The sequence below is a fragment of the Periplaneta americana genome, chromosome 13, assembly GCF_040183065.1.
Source record: "Periplaneta americana isolate PAMFEO1 chromosome 13, P.americana_PAMFEO1_priV1, whole genome shotgun sequence".
Taxonomy (NCBI): Eukaryota; Metazoa; Arthropoda; class Insecta; order Blattodea; family Blattidae; genus Periplaneta; species Periplaneta americana.
The window spans coordinates 125,794,416-125,813,391 of record NC_091129.1 but is presented as its reverse complement, the minus strand read 5'-3'; the positions used below and the strand labels follow the sequence as shown (position 1 = coordinate 125,813,391).

At 35.3% G+C, this 18,976-nt stretch overlaps 1 protein-coding gene and 1 long non-coding RNA gene across 2 annotated transcripts; both read left to right on the top strand.

The window, feature by feature from the left end:
• The first annotated feature begins 9 nt into the window (after window positions 1-9).
• Hsc20 (iron-sulfur cluster co-chaperone protein HscB-like protein, mitochondrial) lies at window positions 10-7,404 on the top strand. The gene is made up of 3 exons (XM_069844083.1): window positions 10-638; window positions 1,681-1,931; window positions 4,539-7,404. The coding sequence occupies exons 1-3, from the start codon at window positions 240-242 to the stop codon at window positions 4,663-4,665; spliced, it is 777 nt and encodes a 258-aa protein (XP_069700184.1). The 5' UTR covers window positions 10-239; the 3' UTR covers window positions 4,666-7,404.
• Window positions 7,405-9,075: 1,671 nt separating this feature from the next.
• On the top strand, window positions 9,076-9,902 carry LOC138712403 (uncharacterized). Its single transcript, XR_011335705.1, has 2 exons — window positions 9,076-9,508; window positions 9,593-9,902. It is a non-coding gene; the product is annotated as an uncharacterized lncRNA (long non-coding RNA).
• Window positions 9,903-18,976: the final 9,074 nt, after the last annotated feature.

Below are 18,976 nucleotides of genomic sequence, written 5' to 3'. Positions count from 1 at the left end.
TGCTACATTTTGTCTAAGAAAGAACTGCGGCATCAGCACTTATGACATTTTATAACGTTTAGATAATTTTAGATTTTCAATGTTTGTACGTTTCCGTGTAATCCATACAGTAATCAGGCATACCAATTGAAAAAATGAATTAGAGCCTTATGTGAGATTTATTTAATTTAAAAAGACGGCATTCATTATATCAAATGTTTTTGGAATAAGCCTTTCAGGATTTAAATTGAATCAATAAAATGAGAAATCTCAAAGTTTTGTTATCGCGAGTGTGTTATCCACTGCCAATAGCATTATGTGCAGCACGATCAATGCAAACACAGAGACACTACTTTGGAAAACATGTGAATAATAGGAATTGTATGATCGTGTCGCGAGCCGCGCGTGTATATTACACTAATTTAAGAAATTTTCGTATTTCGAATTTTTATTACAGCTGCTGGAAATGTGGAGCAGAAATTAAAACTCCCAGTTTGTTCTGTAGTCAATGCAACGTTCTTCAAAAGCCGGAAGAAACAAATTATTTCCATATAATAGGCATTAAGGAAGATTATGAAATTGACAATAAGGAACTGACAACAAAATTTCGAAAATTACAAAACATACTTCATCCGGACCGTTTCACTGGAAAGGATGAGGTAAGTTAGGTATTAACAAGTCGGAGGAAAGTCTGGGTACACATTTGACGAAGTGAGGTTATGTAACACCAAATACAGGCGTTATTTCTGTACAAGAACGCTAACAAAATAAGCATGATCTATTTACTTACTTAGTTCCTAGTCGAGTTATACGTACTGACAACAAAAGAAAAATTGAGAAGTGACGCCAATTTTGAGCCGAAAATGCATTATTTCATCTTCAGTCTTTTTACCAGAATGCATAACCTCATGTGGCATCCTGAGCACGCCATGTTTGCAGCTGAATGACTCTTGAAATGCATTCCCTTCAATTGTATCTTACAGCATTGCTAACATATGAATTCATCCCACAGTTCGAAGAATTCCCTCGGCTTTAAATACGTTTATATGACTAGTGGTGCATTCAATTCAGACATTTTTCACTGAAAATTTTCCCATTTGCCTTTGGTAGCACTCTTGTACACAATTGTAAGAGCCTGAGGAATGTGACAGGGTTAGAGTGGGTTAAATGAGGAGATAGATTCACAGATGTCGCTACTATTTCCCCACATCTGGCCAAAATTGGTGCCATTCAAGTAAACAAATAGGTACCTAGACCTATATGTTTAAATACTTTATGTAAAAGCTAGCGTTCTGAGACATTCATTTCCGAGCAGTATATGCTATTTATCATTACCTCTAATTGAGGTTCTGGCTGATATGTACATCTGTTATCAGGCAGACTTCTCACTTGGCAATGTGTCAGAGGAAGAACAATTGTTTACATGCATCTGAAGTCTGATTAATGTAATATGTTATTAGTGAGCAGTGGAGGGGGGAAAGAAACTGGCCACCTTAACCCATTATCTTCTGGCTTAGTTGCCTCATGAGTGATGTCTTATTGGTGTTATGAGGTTCCAATCTGTCCTTGACAGTTGACTAAACAAAAAACAACATACTCATCATTGGTTTCACGGGAGAATGAAACTGACGTGGAAAGTTTACCCTCAACAGTAACTGTTGAAGTAAGGTGTTTTTATAACTTTGTATTTATTCCCTGCAGGAAGAACGCCAGTTATCCGAGCAATATTCGTCACTGGTAAACAAGGCATACTCAACTCTGGCACAGCCATTGTCTCGAGGCCTGTACATGCTGTCGATGCGGGACGTGTACCTGGAAGAGGGCATCACAGCGACTGATCCTCAGTTTCTCACCAAAATTTTGGAGATAAATGAAGAATTGGCTGATGCACAACCAGATGATGTAAAGAAGCTGGAGAGAAACAATAAAGAAATGCTGGACAAGCTAACAAGGTAAAGAACTTATTCCCATATTGTCACCAGAGTTCATTCCATCTTTCAGAGTAACAACTGCAGTAGGCTTAATGAAGATTGTGCATTATTATGGCACAACTCAGATAGCACATGAGACACGTTTTTTTTTAAACCAAAAATAGGTGTTGTAAGTATCAAATGTGGGTATGAGTGTCGCTGTTAAGGCAGTGTCCTGCAAGTCGGAAGGTCGCGGGTTCGATTTCTTCATTGATCTCATCTTTCTGGCCACACTATGGCCCTAGGGTTCACTTAACTTCCAACAGAAATTAACCTAATTAAATTAAATTTTTGGTGTGATGGTTCATGAAGGACCAAGGTCGACCAGCTGGCTGTTGGCCTCACATTCACATGGCTCAGCAGAGATGAACAATCATCCAATCAGAATGGAGGTATCGTGTAACTAACATGTTGATCCCCCAACTGTTATAGCTGGTTTCAAAAAGTGCAATTCATTGCTTAACATAGCTTCTGAAATTTATCATGATGTTGGGTGGGCAATGGTCCCATACACTGGCCGAAATTTCATGAGACGATTGCTTCACCATGAGAACTCGAACCAGTGCACATTCTGAGAGTGCTAAGCATGAATACTAGAGGGTATTTCCTTGGGAGCAAAGACAGCCAGAAGATAGGACTGACATTACTACTGCTACTCAGTGTCAATTGTCTTGCGAGGTGGGAGCCTTAACATCCAATAACTCTAAAGGATTATGAGGGTTCTCTAATGGGATAGCTTTGTTGAATATGAAAAAAAAAAGTGTGTGTGTGTGTGTGTGCGCGCGCTTGTGCGTGCGAATTTCATAATTGAAAATTTGGTGATGCATATATCATCACCACCCTATAATCTTTTCGCTGTAAGAAAAATCCTAATATAAACAATAGCACGTGACTGAAGTGAGGCTTCATTGGCCGCTGTTCGGCGCCACAGATTCTCAGTACGTGTTCCCGCCTACTGTTGTACATTCTGTTTCATGTTAAACATTTCCCGTTACTCGTCAAGTAGGTCTAACCTCACTACTATGCATTCATTTGTTTAGGAAATATGTTTACTTTATAATTACTCTAATTAAAACTCACATAACTTATATACATTTAAGACTATTTGTTTTTCAAAAAGGTTTCCACTCTTACGATTAATAACCACACACACCGAGGATGCAGAAGCCATACTTCATTATCACGTGCTAACGTGAACGACAAGCTCAAGGGACTCCAGCTTGTTACAAGAACAGACTACCTTGGTATTACTGTTTGTATTCATCCGCGTTCATAGTACATAACAAAATATAAAAGTAGCTTTTCTTTTACATATCGTTTTACATATGAGTGAAGTTATATGTTTCATTGTATTTAACAACTAGAATTCAATTTTTTATTTTCAAATAATACAAGATGATAGTTTCCAAATACGGACTATATTTTCCTGCGTCGTGTGAGTGTTTCGACTGTGAGCCAATCACGGGTATGACAGCCACGTGCTTGTGTTTACATTAGGATTTTTCTTACAGCGAAAACAGTATAGCTATCATTACCCCAACCATCATCATTGTTGCAGCAATCCTACCACTACTGCCACTGTCACAATACTCTCAGTTCTAGATGTGTTCCTCTTTCCATTCCTCAGCATCGAAAGATTAAAACCTCACTTTAAATGTTGTCTAAAATTGTATAAAAATAACCAGGAATAGATAAAGATATATTTACTAAAATATATTAAACAATATTATAATTAATTAATAAAACTTACAGGTTTCGAACTTCTTTCTACAACTGCCTTTGTTAACGTTATGTATGAATTGTAGTGACATAAAAGAAATGAAACTGTTAAAAAATTTTGAACTCAGTACAAAAACTCAGGTGCCACATAAAAATGTTTATGCTCGACCATACCGAAATGTAGTAATTATACACCTGGTAGTAGCCCTTTAATGCACCTCATTAAAGTACACCTATTCATTATACTATAGGTGTTCAGCCAATGAGAAATCACCATTGTACCATTATAAAACCGCAAGTATCGATTATTCTCGGATATGCAATCGAAAGACAATTAGCGAAATGTCACGGAGGCTGGAAATCCAATACTGTCGCAGAAGGTTATGTTCTGTTACTATAATAATTAGCTTTAATTGTAAATAATATTCAAATAAATTCAATTTGTCATCTCGTTTTTTAATTCTAAATCAATTTCCACGTTATATCAATATTAATGTTCATGTTATTCTCTAGATTATATCAAGGTCAATGGCATTCGTCCCTCGGAAAAAATCAATACTTTCGCGTCTGCGCACATCTCACAATTTAGAAGGTCACTTCCGCTCTTCACTTATATAACCATAACATGAATACTTATGAATAATTTCAAGTTAGAAATATGGTCGAGGATAAAAAGTCGTATGAAACTTGCCTATAATGGTAATTAAGACGCTCGTATGAAAATTATGAAACTCGCACTCGTTTCATAAACAAACATACTCGCGTCTTAATTACCACCATTATAGGGTCGTTGCATAATGTACTATTAAGCAACTTGGCACATGGGATTCATCTATCCCTGAAAATAACAATTTTTAATTATTTTTTCAGGGAAGCTGCAGTTGCCTTCAGTACCGGAGACATCAATACTGCAAAACAAGTGCTAGTGAAAATGAAGTATTATTCAAGCTTTGAGGCCAGAATTAAGAATTTGAAACGAGAGTCTGGCATTGAATGAACATTCAGTATTTTAGTTTGTACTCATTTATGTGCCTTCCCTATCCTTTTTAATAGGAATATTCGAAAGCTGCTATATCTCTGTATATGTATATATAATTTCCTTGTATTTTATATATATACTGGGTGTCCCAGAATTTGATACATTAAATTTAAGGGATGATAGACGAGGCCAAAACAAACATTTTTTGTCAGACAACTTAGAGTTGGGATTGTACCGTTAGCCTGCTAGACAGCTTTACAATCAGGAGTGCTGTTTGTTCAGCTGGTATGCTGGTACTATGCAATATTAGCGATGGATGAAATAGTTCATTGTCAAGAGGCTATTTCGTTCATTCCCGCACATAAACTTGAATTGTTCAAATGAACTAAATAGATCAATATCACATACACACATGCTTTGTTCCCAGTCTCATTAACTAGTGGATGAATTTATCAACAGATGGCAGAGCAATGAGTTCTGGCCTTAACCACAGTGGATAAGTGAGAGAGAAGCGTTAGAAGCATATGGAACAGATCTTTCTCACTCATTTGCTCTCTGCCCCTTAAACTCAAACAGAAGATAGACAACTGAGACAACAAAGAGTATCTATGAAACAGAATAACTTCACTGTTTCTTACCGAAGATTAGATATCAGCCGACCTTTTCTTCCCAAATAATATTTTATAAGATATTAAACAATAAACATTATCTTTGTAGCTGTTAATACTGCTTTTTAAGGAACATAAAGATGTGAAGGAGTGTCAGTTTGAGAAAGGAATCGAGCTGTTTTTTTAAGCAGTTAAGTTTTTAAAAAATTGTTTTTAATTATAATTGGGTTAGAGTTTTCAATTGGTTTTTAATTAATTTTTACTAATTTTATTATAGAGTTTTAGTGTTATTTCTTTTACTATCTTTATTATAAAGTTTTAGTTGTATTAATTTTACATTAATCCATAATAATGTCTACTATTTCAAGGATTCGAAAAACAAGCCAAATTTGGGGCTATTTTATTGAATCAAACGAGAATAAAGCAAAGTGCAATTTTAGTTCGAAATTGCTTTCTTATAAAGGAAGAAGCTTATTTTACTTAAGAAGACATTTTTGTGAACACAACGTCTTACAGTTTGTTTGTCAAGTTTGTGTTTGATGCCAGCATCACAAGATAATCCAGATGATCCAAATGCAGATACCCCCCATTCTAGTTGGTAGTGAATCTTCAGCACGAAGCAATCAAAATGAAGAATCATCTTCGTAGATATTTCCGTCATTGTCGTCATCATCATCATCATCATCATCATCATTGGCAGCAACAGTAACACTAGAAGTACTACCTCAAATACCAAGATATGTCCAGAGTCGAAGTGGCATTTCTCAGTATTTCCAAAGGTCTCTCACAAATAAAAAATGTCAGATGTTTCTCGGTTGTGGAGACAATAATAAAAATTATTTGTCATTCAGATTTGTTGAGAGTCCTTCATTTCATAAACTTATAAAAAAAAGGCAATACCCATACCTGTGTACAATTTGCCAAGTTGCAAAATGGCGTCCACCATCCTGCCCCTGAAAATATATGAGATGAAGAAAAAGGAAGTAATGAATGAAGTACAATCTCTGGAAATGGTCACAATAACAAAAGTTGCCCAAAAGCAATGAAATGAGCGTCAAGTTGTGCTCACATAACCTGAAAGAGGCTAATCTCAGTTTGAAACAAGACTCCATTATGCAATGAGATTCCACATAAGTCATGCTTAAGCAAATAGTTAATGTAAAGAACTCCCTAATGTTGGTTGTTGCTTTTCATTGCCTCTATCTTCTCAGCATCACGAATGATAATGTCATCACTATGGAGAAAATTTGTGACCTGTAGGAAGTGTTTAATGATTGAATGAGTAGCGAGAAAGACATCGCCATTTCGAAGGTCATACTGCTACATAAGGTGCTCAAGAAGTGGTGTTATAAATTTTCAACAAGTCTGAAATTAATTCCTAAAAATATGCAGAAAATATCCGAAAGATTTATCGAAGTTATAGATAAATATTTTCGGAACGTAGAAGAAAACCTCATTTTTTTTCCTTGATCAGCATTTCAAGACGCATGGGTTGTTTTGACTGAAAAATGTGGAAAAACAAAGCAGACTGTAATTTCTCATTGCGAGTACATCATGACAAACATTATCTTCATCAACGCAGACAGGAACTTAAGAGACAGTATTCACCATTTGGGAGGATTAGGTTATCTGATTTGCCTTTAATCCAAACTCCAAAGCTTTTGCAGACATCGATGTTGATAATACAAGCACCACTGCTAACGGGAAAGGAAAGTCCACTTTTTTGTTGGTTTGAAAGAAAAGAGAAAGACTTAAAAAACAGGATTTTGGACGCATTGGACTTGATATGTGATACCCTTGGAATCTTTGAAAGAATCCGACAAGCAATGGTTCATCATTGTGAGCTCTGTTCAGAATTGCTCACTTTAAGCATCGTCTATAACAGTGTTCACAGGGGGGGCTGGCAACAGGTCTATCCAGCAGGATGAAGTGCTTTATGTGATGCCAGCACTCCAAACTCTAACACCATCTAGCAGGCTAAGTACGCAATGGTAACCCTAAGTTGTCGGACAAAAGATGTTTGTTTTGGCCTCTTCTATCATTCCTTTAAATTTAATACACGAACTTGAAACACAGGGTATAAAGTTCTGTATCACTTGTAATTTCAATAATGATAGTACAACATATTAAAAGTAATATACATATTGAATACTGTCTTAATTTATTTCAGATAAACTTTATTATAACATTTCCGTGAAGGAACTTCAGACACATTAGTTACCAATTATTTAGAACTAGAATGTCCATGCAGTAACAATAGGCTACACCAATATGCTCATACATATGCAGTTATTTTTTTCTTAAAATACACAACCAAACATGCACTAAAACGAGAGAATATTTAAGTTTGGATTAAAGGTAGCGTTAATTTGTAAAACACTTTTTCCTTATTCAGCATCGAGTTCTGTTACTGTTATTTAATCATTTTGTTTGTCAAGGTTTCAGTCCCATTCCTTACTTAAATCATAATTTCCTTTCACATATTAGACTAGTGTTCCTTACAATTTCTATCCATCTTTTTTGGTCTTCCCAGATTTCTTTGATCTGCTGTGGAGTAACAGTTAGCCTGCCTGACTGTGAAACCAGCGGGCCTGGGTTTTCCTGGAGTTTTCCATTAACCCATTAAGAGCAAATGCTGGGTAACTTTCGGCATTGGAACTTGGACTCATTTTGCTAGCATTATCACCTTCATCTCACTCAGATGCTAGATAACCATAGTAGTTGATAAAGCGTCGTAAAATAACCAATTAAAAAAGAGCCTTTTTCCCAAAAATTAATAAAAAATATTAATAGTGGTTCCTTAAACCTTCCACTGCAACTACAAGGTATGCAATCATAGTCGACGAAAATGCATGCATTTCATTCAAACATGGTATGCAATAGATCTATTGTGTACGAGTAGTAAAATACCTGACTTGTAACTCATAGAGCCAGAGTTAGAATTCTGGTTACTTGAAATAAATGTTTTATTTCTTTTCATAGGCTTCACATTACTCACTTCAGTGATTTTTAGTTCATAATTGAATAGTTAACATGACTGGTTGTATCCATCTTAGCTTGTGATCCTGATCAGTATATGAAGGATCCACAGAAAGAATATACGAAGTCACTTTACTTAAATTTTTCAGGGGTGCATTTCTTAACTTTAATATACCCATAAGACGTTATGAATGTGTTGTACTAGTACTTCGTAGACATAGTACAGTAGTGAGTGTAGTCCAGTGTGGTTATGAGTTTCGGGAAAATAGAAACCGAGAGATGCGAGAAATAATGATAATTTTATTATAATTAATTCATTGTTAGGGTATCCTTTTTCGAAAGGAAATAATATTGAAAGAAATTAAGTTTTAAATAAAGTCAGACCTACGTCATTACCGACAATTTTTCAGAAACGCGAGCTTTCAATGCATCTGGCATGGACAAGATAAATGGTTCTTTGGTAATGTGATGCGAAATAAACTTTCCTGCTGGTCATGCTTGTTACTAAAAAAAGAGAGAGAGAGAGAGAGAACAGTGTGATCTACTGACGGCTTCAGCGATCTGAAAAATATTTGCAAAGGAATTTCAACACATTCTTCTTCAGCTGAGCATAATATGCGTTGCTTTATTAAAATGAAATGTTACTGAAACAAACTCACAGCATATAAATTTATTTGGCGAGTGACATTTTATTTTTAATGACTGATAAAGTGACCGATAATAATAATAATAATAATAATAATAATATAATTTTATATGGGAGGTAGCCTACTTAAACTAGTTACATGAGGCTTCACCGAGGATTTCGGTCACTGGCACATTATATCTCCAGAAAGGGATAGCTGCCCTATAAAACAAGGGTTACTGTATCATGGTAAGAATTAGGAGTTTAGGACAAATGATCGCAACTCGCAACAGAGCAGGATCGTCAATGTAGTGGTTTTCCTCGCTAGATCTGGTGTATTTCCATGCTAGTTTAGCGGTAAAATGTATCCAGCTTGTATTATTGATTCAGGGATCTAGTGTTTTTTTTTATCTCTCACAGTGGCAAAATAATCTCTTTTCAAGTTGATGATGTTTAAATTTAGAGACTACTTCTGCACTTTATTTTAGCGGGTTTTCAAGAATCGTGTTGGCAACATTGCAGGAAAAGAGAATTGGCTATCTCTGTAGCTGGAGTCGGATAGAGGTCGGTCGGAGTGTTAAATTTAGCTGTGTAAAATGTCCATCCTTCGGCAAATTGGAAAAAAACATTTCGAAATTTTGACCAACATGTGAGAATTACATAAGTAACAGTATGACATATTATTTTGTTATCATAGCAAGATGCATTGTATTTATTTTAACTTTATTTTCAGGGTACCTTCATTAGCTACTTTCGGGGCAGCAGGGGGTTTAGGAGTGCTTTATTTTACAGACTGGAAGCTCGTACTTCAATACCTTCCCTTTTACAACGGAAAGTTCAAGACAGAAGAGTAGTACGTTGAAAGTGTAGTATATAAATACCGAACTGATTCCGGAAACCTGTAACATTGGTGAAGTTCTGTTAAGGTTAAAGGTCTGCCTTTGTGTGAATGTAAGCCCTTGTAGAATGGATCCGTAGGGTAAATCTGTACAAAATGCTATTGTATAAATGTCGCAATATATAAACATATAGTGGACCTCCTACGTTTCGATTTTTTTTAACCCTTCACATATTAGGTTTATTTAAGAGATACTTCTAGCGTAGAGAACACGGAAAGCAGATGTAACACAAGTTTGAATATTCAGTCATGAATATAAGTTACGTATTTATTGAATTTGTAGCTTAGGACAAAAATGGCGTATTTGAGTGACGATTTCTGGTAAATTACCTCATTGTCTTGCATAGGCTACATAGTTTCACTCGTTTGAAGGTAGTTCTTATACTGCTTCAGTAGTTGCCCCCACTGCGGTGCGTGCAGCACTTCCTCGTGGTACCCTAGATCTAGGGTGGTACTTATTACATGGCCACATTGATTATGTATTTTCATCTTTATCTGGATCGTGTGATATTATGCTATTCTACTGACTTGTACTGGAGTTATTTTGCAAATTCTTGTTAGGCCCTTATTATGTAGTAATCATCGGACAAGCAATAGAGGTCCAGGACACATATATTATTAAATATATACATAATAGGCGTACATTTTAATTAAGTTTTTAGCGTTTTCTTTTGATTGACATATTGTCAGTCTCTTATCACTAATGGGAAAGTAGGCCTATGTATCCTGGACCGCTATTGCTTACTATATAATTGACGTAAAAATATGAGTAATTATGGAGATTGACTACTTTTGGACAATTTTTTCCAAACTTCCATTCGCCGTATTTTAATGTAGCAAAAACGATAGAAATATTCTCATTTGTCGGAAATGAACTACAACCTAAAATAACCTAACCTAAGAACACGTGGTTATATAGGTAATTTCCGACAATTGAAAGTATTCCATAATTATTAGCGAATATACTCTCTGCAACTTGCCAATTAGACGTGAAGTGGTGAACATAGCGTCTGTGCCACCTACTGTCATGACCACAGACCCGAAGTTTAGACATTATGAATCATTAAAATAGGCAGGCAAAAAGGCATCATAAATGCTAAAATAGGCAGGCAAAAAGGCATTATAAATAGCTAAACTACGCAATGAAAGGCAATTACAAAAACCTTCCACTTTCCACAAAGGGATTTAGGCAGCAAGAAAAGCTTTACATAAGTCGAATGCAAATTGAGATTTTCGACTCCATGTTGCAATTACTGTTGGAAGCAAAGAAATCTTCCCAGTAGCCTTGGGAAGTGCATTTTTGTGTTTGGTTGTACTGATACAGTATGTTGCGATATGAAATATATAGCTACAACAACGTCGCAATGAAAACTGAAAGAAAAATAAGCGTTAAAATTAACATTAGGCCCGCATTCTTTGTTGCCGTGTCAAATAAACACAAGCGATAATTAAAACACTTACTGTTACACATTTTTGCACGGTAGCACTCTTTGTTGCAAAGAGAATATGAACTGACTGAAAGACAATAATATACATTCGGTGAAGTCACTTTCATTGTAGCGGTTATAGAAATAAATTAAAATATACCTGTAGGCAATTTCTTTAATATTAAATTATAGATAAATAATCAAATAAAGGCAAAAAAAGGCATTTATTTTGTAAACTAGGCGTATATATATATATATATATATATATATATATATATATATATATATATATTTTCAATGCAGTGGCACTTGACTAGAGTCATTGGCCGTACAATGTCGATAAAAACTAAAAGGAAAGAAAACGAAATAAAGTGAACAATGTCCAAGTGAAACTATGAAGGAGAGGATGTCAGCACTGCTGCATTCTTTCTCTGGCCTCCCAGCACCTATCCACAAAGCTGACAGAAGGCATTTATATTAAAAGGCAGAAAAGGGCAGCATAAAACTGACATTTCAATCACAACGGTATATTTCGTACAGATTTACTTTCAAAATGAAGATAGATTTAACACATTTAAAAAGGCATTCTGCCAAGTTCTGGTGTCTGGTCATGACTTATATTAAATGATTGTCATCTGAAGGAACACCACAACCGCATAAGAAATATCCACACTATTCCCATACGCACAAGACAGAGCCTCGATTACTGCGATCGATCAATCAATCGAACTCCACCAATTACAACCCCTATTCAAACCACTAACCCTTCTTTGACACCTGAAACACTTCCTCTTCCAATCTGCTTTCAAAATATCTCCACAAATGCCACACGCACAACTATCATATAACATCATGATTAATTAAAAAAAAAACTCGCGCAATTCTTCTTCCCTCAATCTAATAAACTCTACCTCACTCGTTCTACATTCCGCGCACAAGACACGATCCACTTCGAAGTCCACACAAAAAAACAAATCCTTCTATACTCCAATCCATCGACACAATGATTAATTAAAAACTCACGCAATTCTCCCCTCAAATTAATGAACTCTACAATCAATCGACACCATGATTAACAAAGAACTCACGCAATTCTTATTCTCTCAATCTAATAAACCCTGCTTCACTCATTCTACATCCCGCGCACACGACATGATAAATTTCGATCAAAGTAGACACAAAAGCCAAATCGAACTCCCCACCCAGCAGCCAATCACAACAACCCTCACTCAAACCTAGCCACCAATCACGACAAAGCCCGCTGAATTTAACCATATAAATCGTAATAAATTAATAATAAACATGCTCCCATCATTTCCGACAAATAAAAAGCAAAACACTGTTTTCACCTTATAAAACTACCCTATAATCAAGAGTCCTTATTTAAAAATCTGCGCAGTAATCAATCGCCATAATTATCAAAATATGGTATTCCAAAGAAGTCTCTGATATTTTTATGGGAATAGTTTCTAGAGCAGGAATAAAACTAGAATTTATTACTACGTACTTTAAGTCACGCAATCATTCTGCTGAAAATACATGTGTCTCAAATTGTAGTTATTGGTCTGTTACCTTAGGGTACGTCAAGGCAAGAAAAGCATTTTCTCTTTTAATAAAATATTCTGCTTAACTTGGTTCAGTAACTTTAGGAGCTAGCAAAAGTAATCTATCACGGTTTCATACAACACAAACATGCTGACTTCGAAATATTCACTAACATAGAATCGGCATTGTTTCCTGAATTTTATGGTAAGTAGCTAAAGATCGTACCATGACGTTATGAGAAATCAAGGTACAATAGTCTCGATTATCCAGACTATACCAGCCGAGGGCAGTTCAAATAAGCAAAAATCTGGATAAAATGGAGGGTGAGAGCACTGTGTGGTTTTTGATCCTGTAATCTTAAAGGGACAAAGGTTGAACCCAGTAATATATAAAGATGTTACTCACATGTACCTTGGAGTTTACTTCGATATGCATTTAAACTGTAATAACCAAGTAACTCATACTATCAAAAAAGTGCTTTCCATGCTACATTCCTTAAACAGCACTCGAAAATTTATCCCGCTATGACAAAAAAATACTAGTGGAAACACTAGTAATGCCCCACTTTGATTATTGTGATTTTCTACTGACTGACCTCAATGTCAACCAGTCGCAAAGATTAAGTGTTCATAATTTTTGTGTTTGCTTTGTCTGTGATGTCTGTCACACTGACCACCCCTCCTTCCAAACTCTAAACTGGCTATAGCTTAACGAATGTAGAAATTTTCATTCTCTAGTTCCTCTTATCCAAGTTCTTCACACTTGAACACCTACTTACCTTGCCTCCCACTTCAGTTACCTATCATCATATCACAATCTGTTCACACACACGCAAAATAGCCGCACACTAGCCATACCAATACATAAGACATCATTGTATTCATCATCATACATAATCTTGCTATTGCGCTTGTGGAATACCCTACCCAGTGACATCAGACTGTCAGAATTTAACTGTATTCAAAAATAAACTCATTAAGAATTTTCTTACTGCATAGAGTGCAATGCAGTAAACTGAGTATTCTAGCTTATTGCAAATGTTTCGAAATTGTTACTGTTTTTTCTGCTTTATATTTGCACAGTCAGCTACTTACTTCTAGATATTTAATCATTTTTCTTACCCCAATTTTTTTTGCCTTGCACCACAAGTCCTCTTAGATTGGTCGATTACAACTCTACCATACTATCTCCTACTCGGTAGAACAATTAATAGCATCATGAAGTATGATGAATGCAATATTTCTTATAGTCCACATGATCAATAATGCATCAACATGGCAGTTTTCACAATGTCGCCAAGGATGAATGGTACTTAGGTTAGAAAGATATATGAAACAAAAGTGAAAACAGTGCTAATTGTTTAGATGTGAAAAATGTCTTTACTTTCTTTTTATACATAGCAATGTACAGACAAGAGTGAGCCCTATTACAAAACAGATTGTGTCTATCAAATGTGAGTAGTCAATAAAATGCAACAATAAAATAAATATTCCCCCTTTTCACCACAGTTTTGCCAATAAAAATAAAAAGGCATGAAGAAGCTACAAACTAAGCAGCGATGTAAAAACAGTAGAGTCCACATTACTTTCCTCAAGGCCCCGGAATGTCATGTCATGTCGTGTCAGAACGGTCGGAAGCAACCAGTGATGCTGAAAGAAGTGAGAAAATCTCACATCAAGCTGTCAGCAAGCAGTTCACTCCCTTCAGTTTACTGTTCACTTCTTATATGTATGCCAAAGTTCTGAAAGGGTTAATTTTTGCTGAAATTCACAATGTACAATACAGGTTATGTATAAAAAAACACAAATATAATAACAGGAATGCAATATTTAAAAACCCACCAAAACATTAAAATATAAGATACTTAGCAAATAGTACATCTTGTACAAGAAAATGTTTAGTATATTGTGGTCCAGTTATGAAAGAACGCCTGTAAGATGCTTTTCTGAATCTTGACACATTTTAAGGAAAGAAATGTCACTGCTTAACAAAAAGATCTGCATTTGGAATGTCAGAATTTTAGTAATACTGTACTAAGGATGCAATAGGAGAATAAGACTATTATAATGATTATAAATATGATGATGAAAATGGCTATATCAATTTGTTACTGTTATACTTTATATCTATATTTTTTCTCGGCTGTGCTAGTATTTTTGGCCAGTTCCCTATGCCAAGCCTTATGAGATTTTAAATAATGAGAAATTTTCTTGCCATAGGACATGTCTGCAATATTACAACTTCTACATTTAAAGTAATTTTTAAGTTGTGTTTCATGTGGCATTATTTTTTATTATTATTGTGAAAATTGGAATACATCACAACATACGATAAAATTAAAATATCAAGTAGTATGCATAAGGATTTATAGATGTAGTGACATCATTCAGATCACCACCATGGCTAACAAGAAAGATAGGCTACAGCACAAATCGGAGTCATGTGGTTATCATGGTCTACTCATGGCCATCTTGACAATCGTCTAATATAAATACATGTTGAAAGTTCTAAGAAACAAAGGAATTGCTACACTAAACTCATGTTAAACGTGCATTTATATATAAACTTGTTCAGTGTTGGCCATGTTATGACTAAGAATGTGATGTTGCACAGTAGCCTGTTTTTATCGTTAGCCACAGATCACCACTTAGTAATAGGAACAATCACCATGACAACCAAATGCAAAAATACAACTAAAGATAATAACATCGCAACAAGAAGACGTATTTTAAGTGTGATGTGAGATAAATACAGAGTGATTTATATAGAACTAACACATTTCTATCTTTCTTTCTTTCAAAATGAATGATGCTAGCCACAATTTGTTATACCTCAAATGTAAAGTATCTTTTGGAGATTACTAACCTCTATAGCAAATGTTGAAAATTCTTTATTTATTCGGCTGGAAATTCACTTAATGATCAGTTTTTAACGTAAAATTAAGCAGGACTTTTGATTCCTTGTCACGAGAGGCATATATTCTGTATATTTGTCATATTCTTTTAGAGATCCAGTTGTTTCCAATTTATTTACCAGTCCCAGTATTGTGTTTCTTTGTGGGGGATTACGAACACCAAATCCTCTCTGGTATGCCCTTTGAATAATCCAGTATTGCTTCACAAAGAAGAGCCATTGGTTTAATGTGTACTGCATTTTCAGTGACTAAAACAAAATGTCGAAAACAACTGCCAACAATAAGGAATAAAGAATAAACATCTGCGCATCTTGTGACAGGGAATCAAAACTCCTGCTTAATTTGACGTTAAAAACTTGTCATTAAATGAATTTCCAGCCGAATAAATAAAGGATTTTCAACATTTGCTATAGGGGTTAGTAATCTCCCAAAGATACTCTACATTTGAGGTGTAACAAATTGTGGCTAGCACCATTCGTTTTGAAATAAAGAAAGAAAGAAATGCGTTAATTCTATATAAATCACTCTGTATCAAGTTAAGGTTGCAAGACTATTTACAAAAATATTAACTAGCTATAATGTAGGAATAACAAAAGAATAGATCTAGATTCATTTTCCGGGCTGAGAGGCCGTGGTCTATTGGTTGGTTTTATACCAGACGTTTCGTCTGCAACTGCGGCAGACATCTTCAGTGGAGTTGTATCCGAGGTCGCAAGACTCTTCTCGGCGTACCTGAGGCAACTGATCCTGTGGCTGGTTGTGTGGGCTTATTTATAGTGCGACTAGCGGGCTGAGGCCTGTTGTCGCTGCGGTCCGCGCCGCTTTGTTCGCTGCTCCCGGACCGCAGCGACAACAGGCCTCAGCCCGCTAGTCGCACTATAAATAAGCCCGCACAACCAGCCACAGGATCAGTTGCCTCAGGTACACCGAGAAGAGTCTTGCGACTTTGGATACCACTCCACTGAAGATGTCTGCCACAGTTGCAGACGAAACGTCTGGTATAAAACCAACCACGGCCTCTCAGCCTGGAAAATGAATCTAGATCTATAGACTCCAGCCGTGAAAGCCTACACTGCAAGATAACAAAAGAATGTTTAGAGAAGACAGCGTAAGAAGTAATAACAAATAAAAAAGACACGTCTAAAGTTATTTAAAACTGAAGCAGCTAAAGAAGAGTACAAACAAAAACGAAATTATACTAAGCAGTCAATAAGGAAAGCTAATCAAGAATCATGAGATCAAATGATAACGACTGTCCACTGAGTGGTTATGTCACAGGGCTGGCAAAATGGGGGGAAGTCAAGTGACAGTTACTTACTTTACGGGCCCTTTTCTTTAAATTATTTTAAAGAGTTGTATAATATTACGTGGAGTTCTAATTCCTTACAGCAAATATTTTGAGGAAAGAGCCTAACACCCCAGCCACTAGCCTTCACTGAGAAGCCAGCAGAAACTGCTGGGGGAAATCGATATGCGACATAAGCACTCGGTTGGACAGTATATACTCGTATGTATAATAGGATATACATGGAAGACAAATTCTGGGTTATAGGACGACGAATCAGTCAATATAATTGCGGGAGAAGTTATAAAATACCAAACTTTTGGAGAAAAGCGTAAGTAATACCTTATTCAAAAAGGTCAATGTAATAATTACAAAAATTATATAGACATTATTAGCCTTCTAAATAATGCTTATAAAATCTACGCCAAAATAAATTAACCTACTGAAAGCTATAACAGAAGGCTGGGTTTAGAAAAAGCATTAAATAAATTTTGAAATGGATATTACATCAGGGCCATATTTAGGGGGTAGCAAATTGGTCACTTGGTGAGGGCATCAAATTTCTGAAAACTCGTACAAAAACTTGGATGAAATTGAACACATATCTGATAAAGAGCATAAATTATTTTTGTTTGCCAATGACAGAGCAAGCTTCTTGTGATCTAATATAATGTTTTGGGCCTTGAATAAACCCATTTGTAAACTCATGGCAGTTTAAGTGGTATTAAAATAACAGTGAAGTAAATAATGTTTTCATAATAAATTGTGTTTCGGTAGGGGATAGCCACATCGTAATAAAACCAGGGTTTCAATCCGTGTAAAAAAAAAGGATAATTAAGCAGCAACAATAAAATCTATACAAAAACTGAGGACAACAGCCTATACATAAAAGTACATTCAAATTTTCGTAAAAAAGTGACTTACTTCACTGTCATTCTGATTTTCTCACTTATGGAATCATTTATTAAACAAATCAATCCTATGTAGCTTTCATTTTGAGGGGCGACAATTTTTTTTTTTTTGCCTAGGGACGTAAGGACCCTTACTGCATTTTTTAACTTCGAAAAGGCTGTTAATATTTACAGAAACTAATTATGAGAAATATTGACGAATAAGACTACCATCCACATCTTATTAAAATAACTTAAGGTCTTTAAATAATTATAAATGCCTGCAGGAAAGAGAAGCTATATTAAATCAAGGAATGGAACAAGGATGTAGTCTGTTACCAATCATGTACAGTATATTGGTGCATACTGATGATTTTGTAAAGATATAGAAAAAAGAAGTAAAACTCAATATACAGTTAATGAATAAGAATTATTTAAATATTTCGACGATTACTGATGATAAAATAATATAAGAGATTAAAAACCTACAACACTATTTATAAACTATATAAAATTGATAACAAGATTAAAATCTTAAAACACCTACAACGAAAACAAAAGTTATGGCTCATCACGGTAAATATTCCATATGATCTAAAATAGTCACAGAAGACAAACCCTGGAATGGATCACAAATTTTTACTATCCAGCCAACAATGTAAGTTTGACGAGAATAGAAATATACAGGCAGTATATATATGCCAATATTATGTGGAACAATAAATAGAACATTGCAAACGAAATTCGAAAAGAGACAAATTAAACTTTATAAAATTATGACTGTTTCTTTTCTTTTTTGCACATATTGAACTGAATCATGGGTTTCAAAGAAAAGGGATAAAAGTAAAATATAGGCTATGAAAATGCGACTCCTCAAGAGAATTAAATGATGCTCGAGAAAAGATCCTACAACAGGGATGCCAAACATGCACTCTGTAGAGCGCAAACATTATCGTCCCTACTTCCTCCACCTCCAGTTCGCAAATCTGTTTTCATCCTGTTTAGTAAGTTGTTACCTGCAGAACGTAAACATTCAGTGGCGAGCAGTTTACAGAATATTTGAAAATGGCACTGTCTACAGTACTAAGATACAGCTTCAGTGAGGAATGGGAATATGGTTATTTTGTTGTTGAAGGAGATAACAATGCTAATTCTATA

What these genes read in the sequence shown, in the direction of transcription:
- Hsc20 (XM_069844083.1), top strand. Translation starts at nt 240, where the DNA reads ATGAGAAATCTCAAAGTTTTGTTATCGCGAGTGTGTTATCCACTGCCA. An exon ending in GTTTCACTGGAAAGGATGAG is followed by an intron (nt 639 to 1,680) that starts GTAAGTTAGGTA and finishes TATTCCCTGCAG; the next exon opens with GAAGAACGCCAGTTATCCGA. An exon ending in ATGCTGGACAAGCTAACAAG is followed by an intron (nt 1,932 to 4,538) that starts GTAAAGAACTTA and finishes TTATTTTTTCAG; the next exon opens with GGAAGCTGCAGTTGCCTTCA.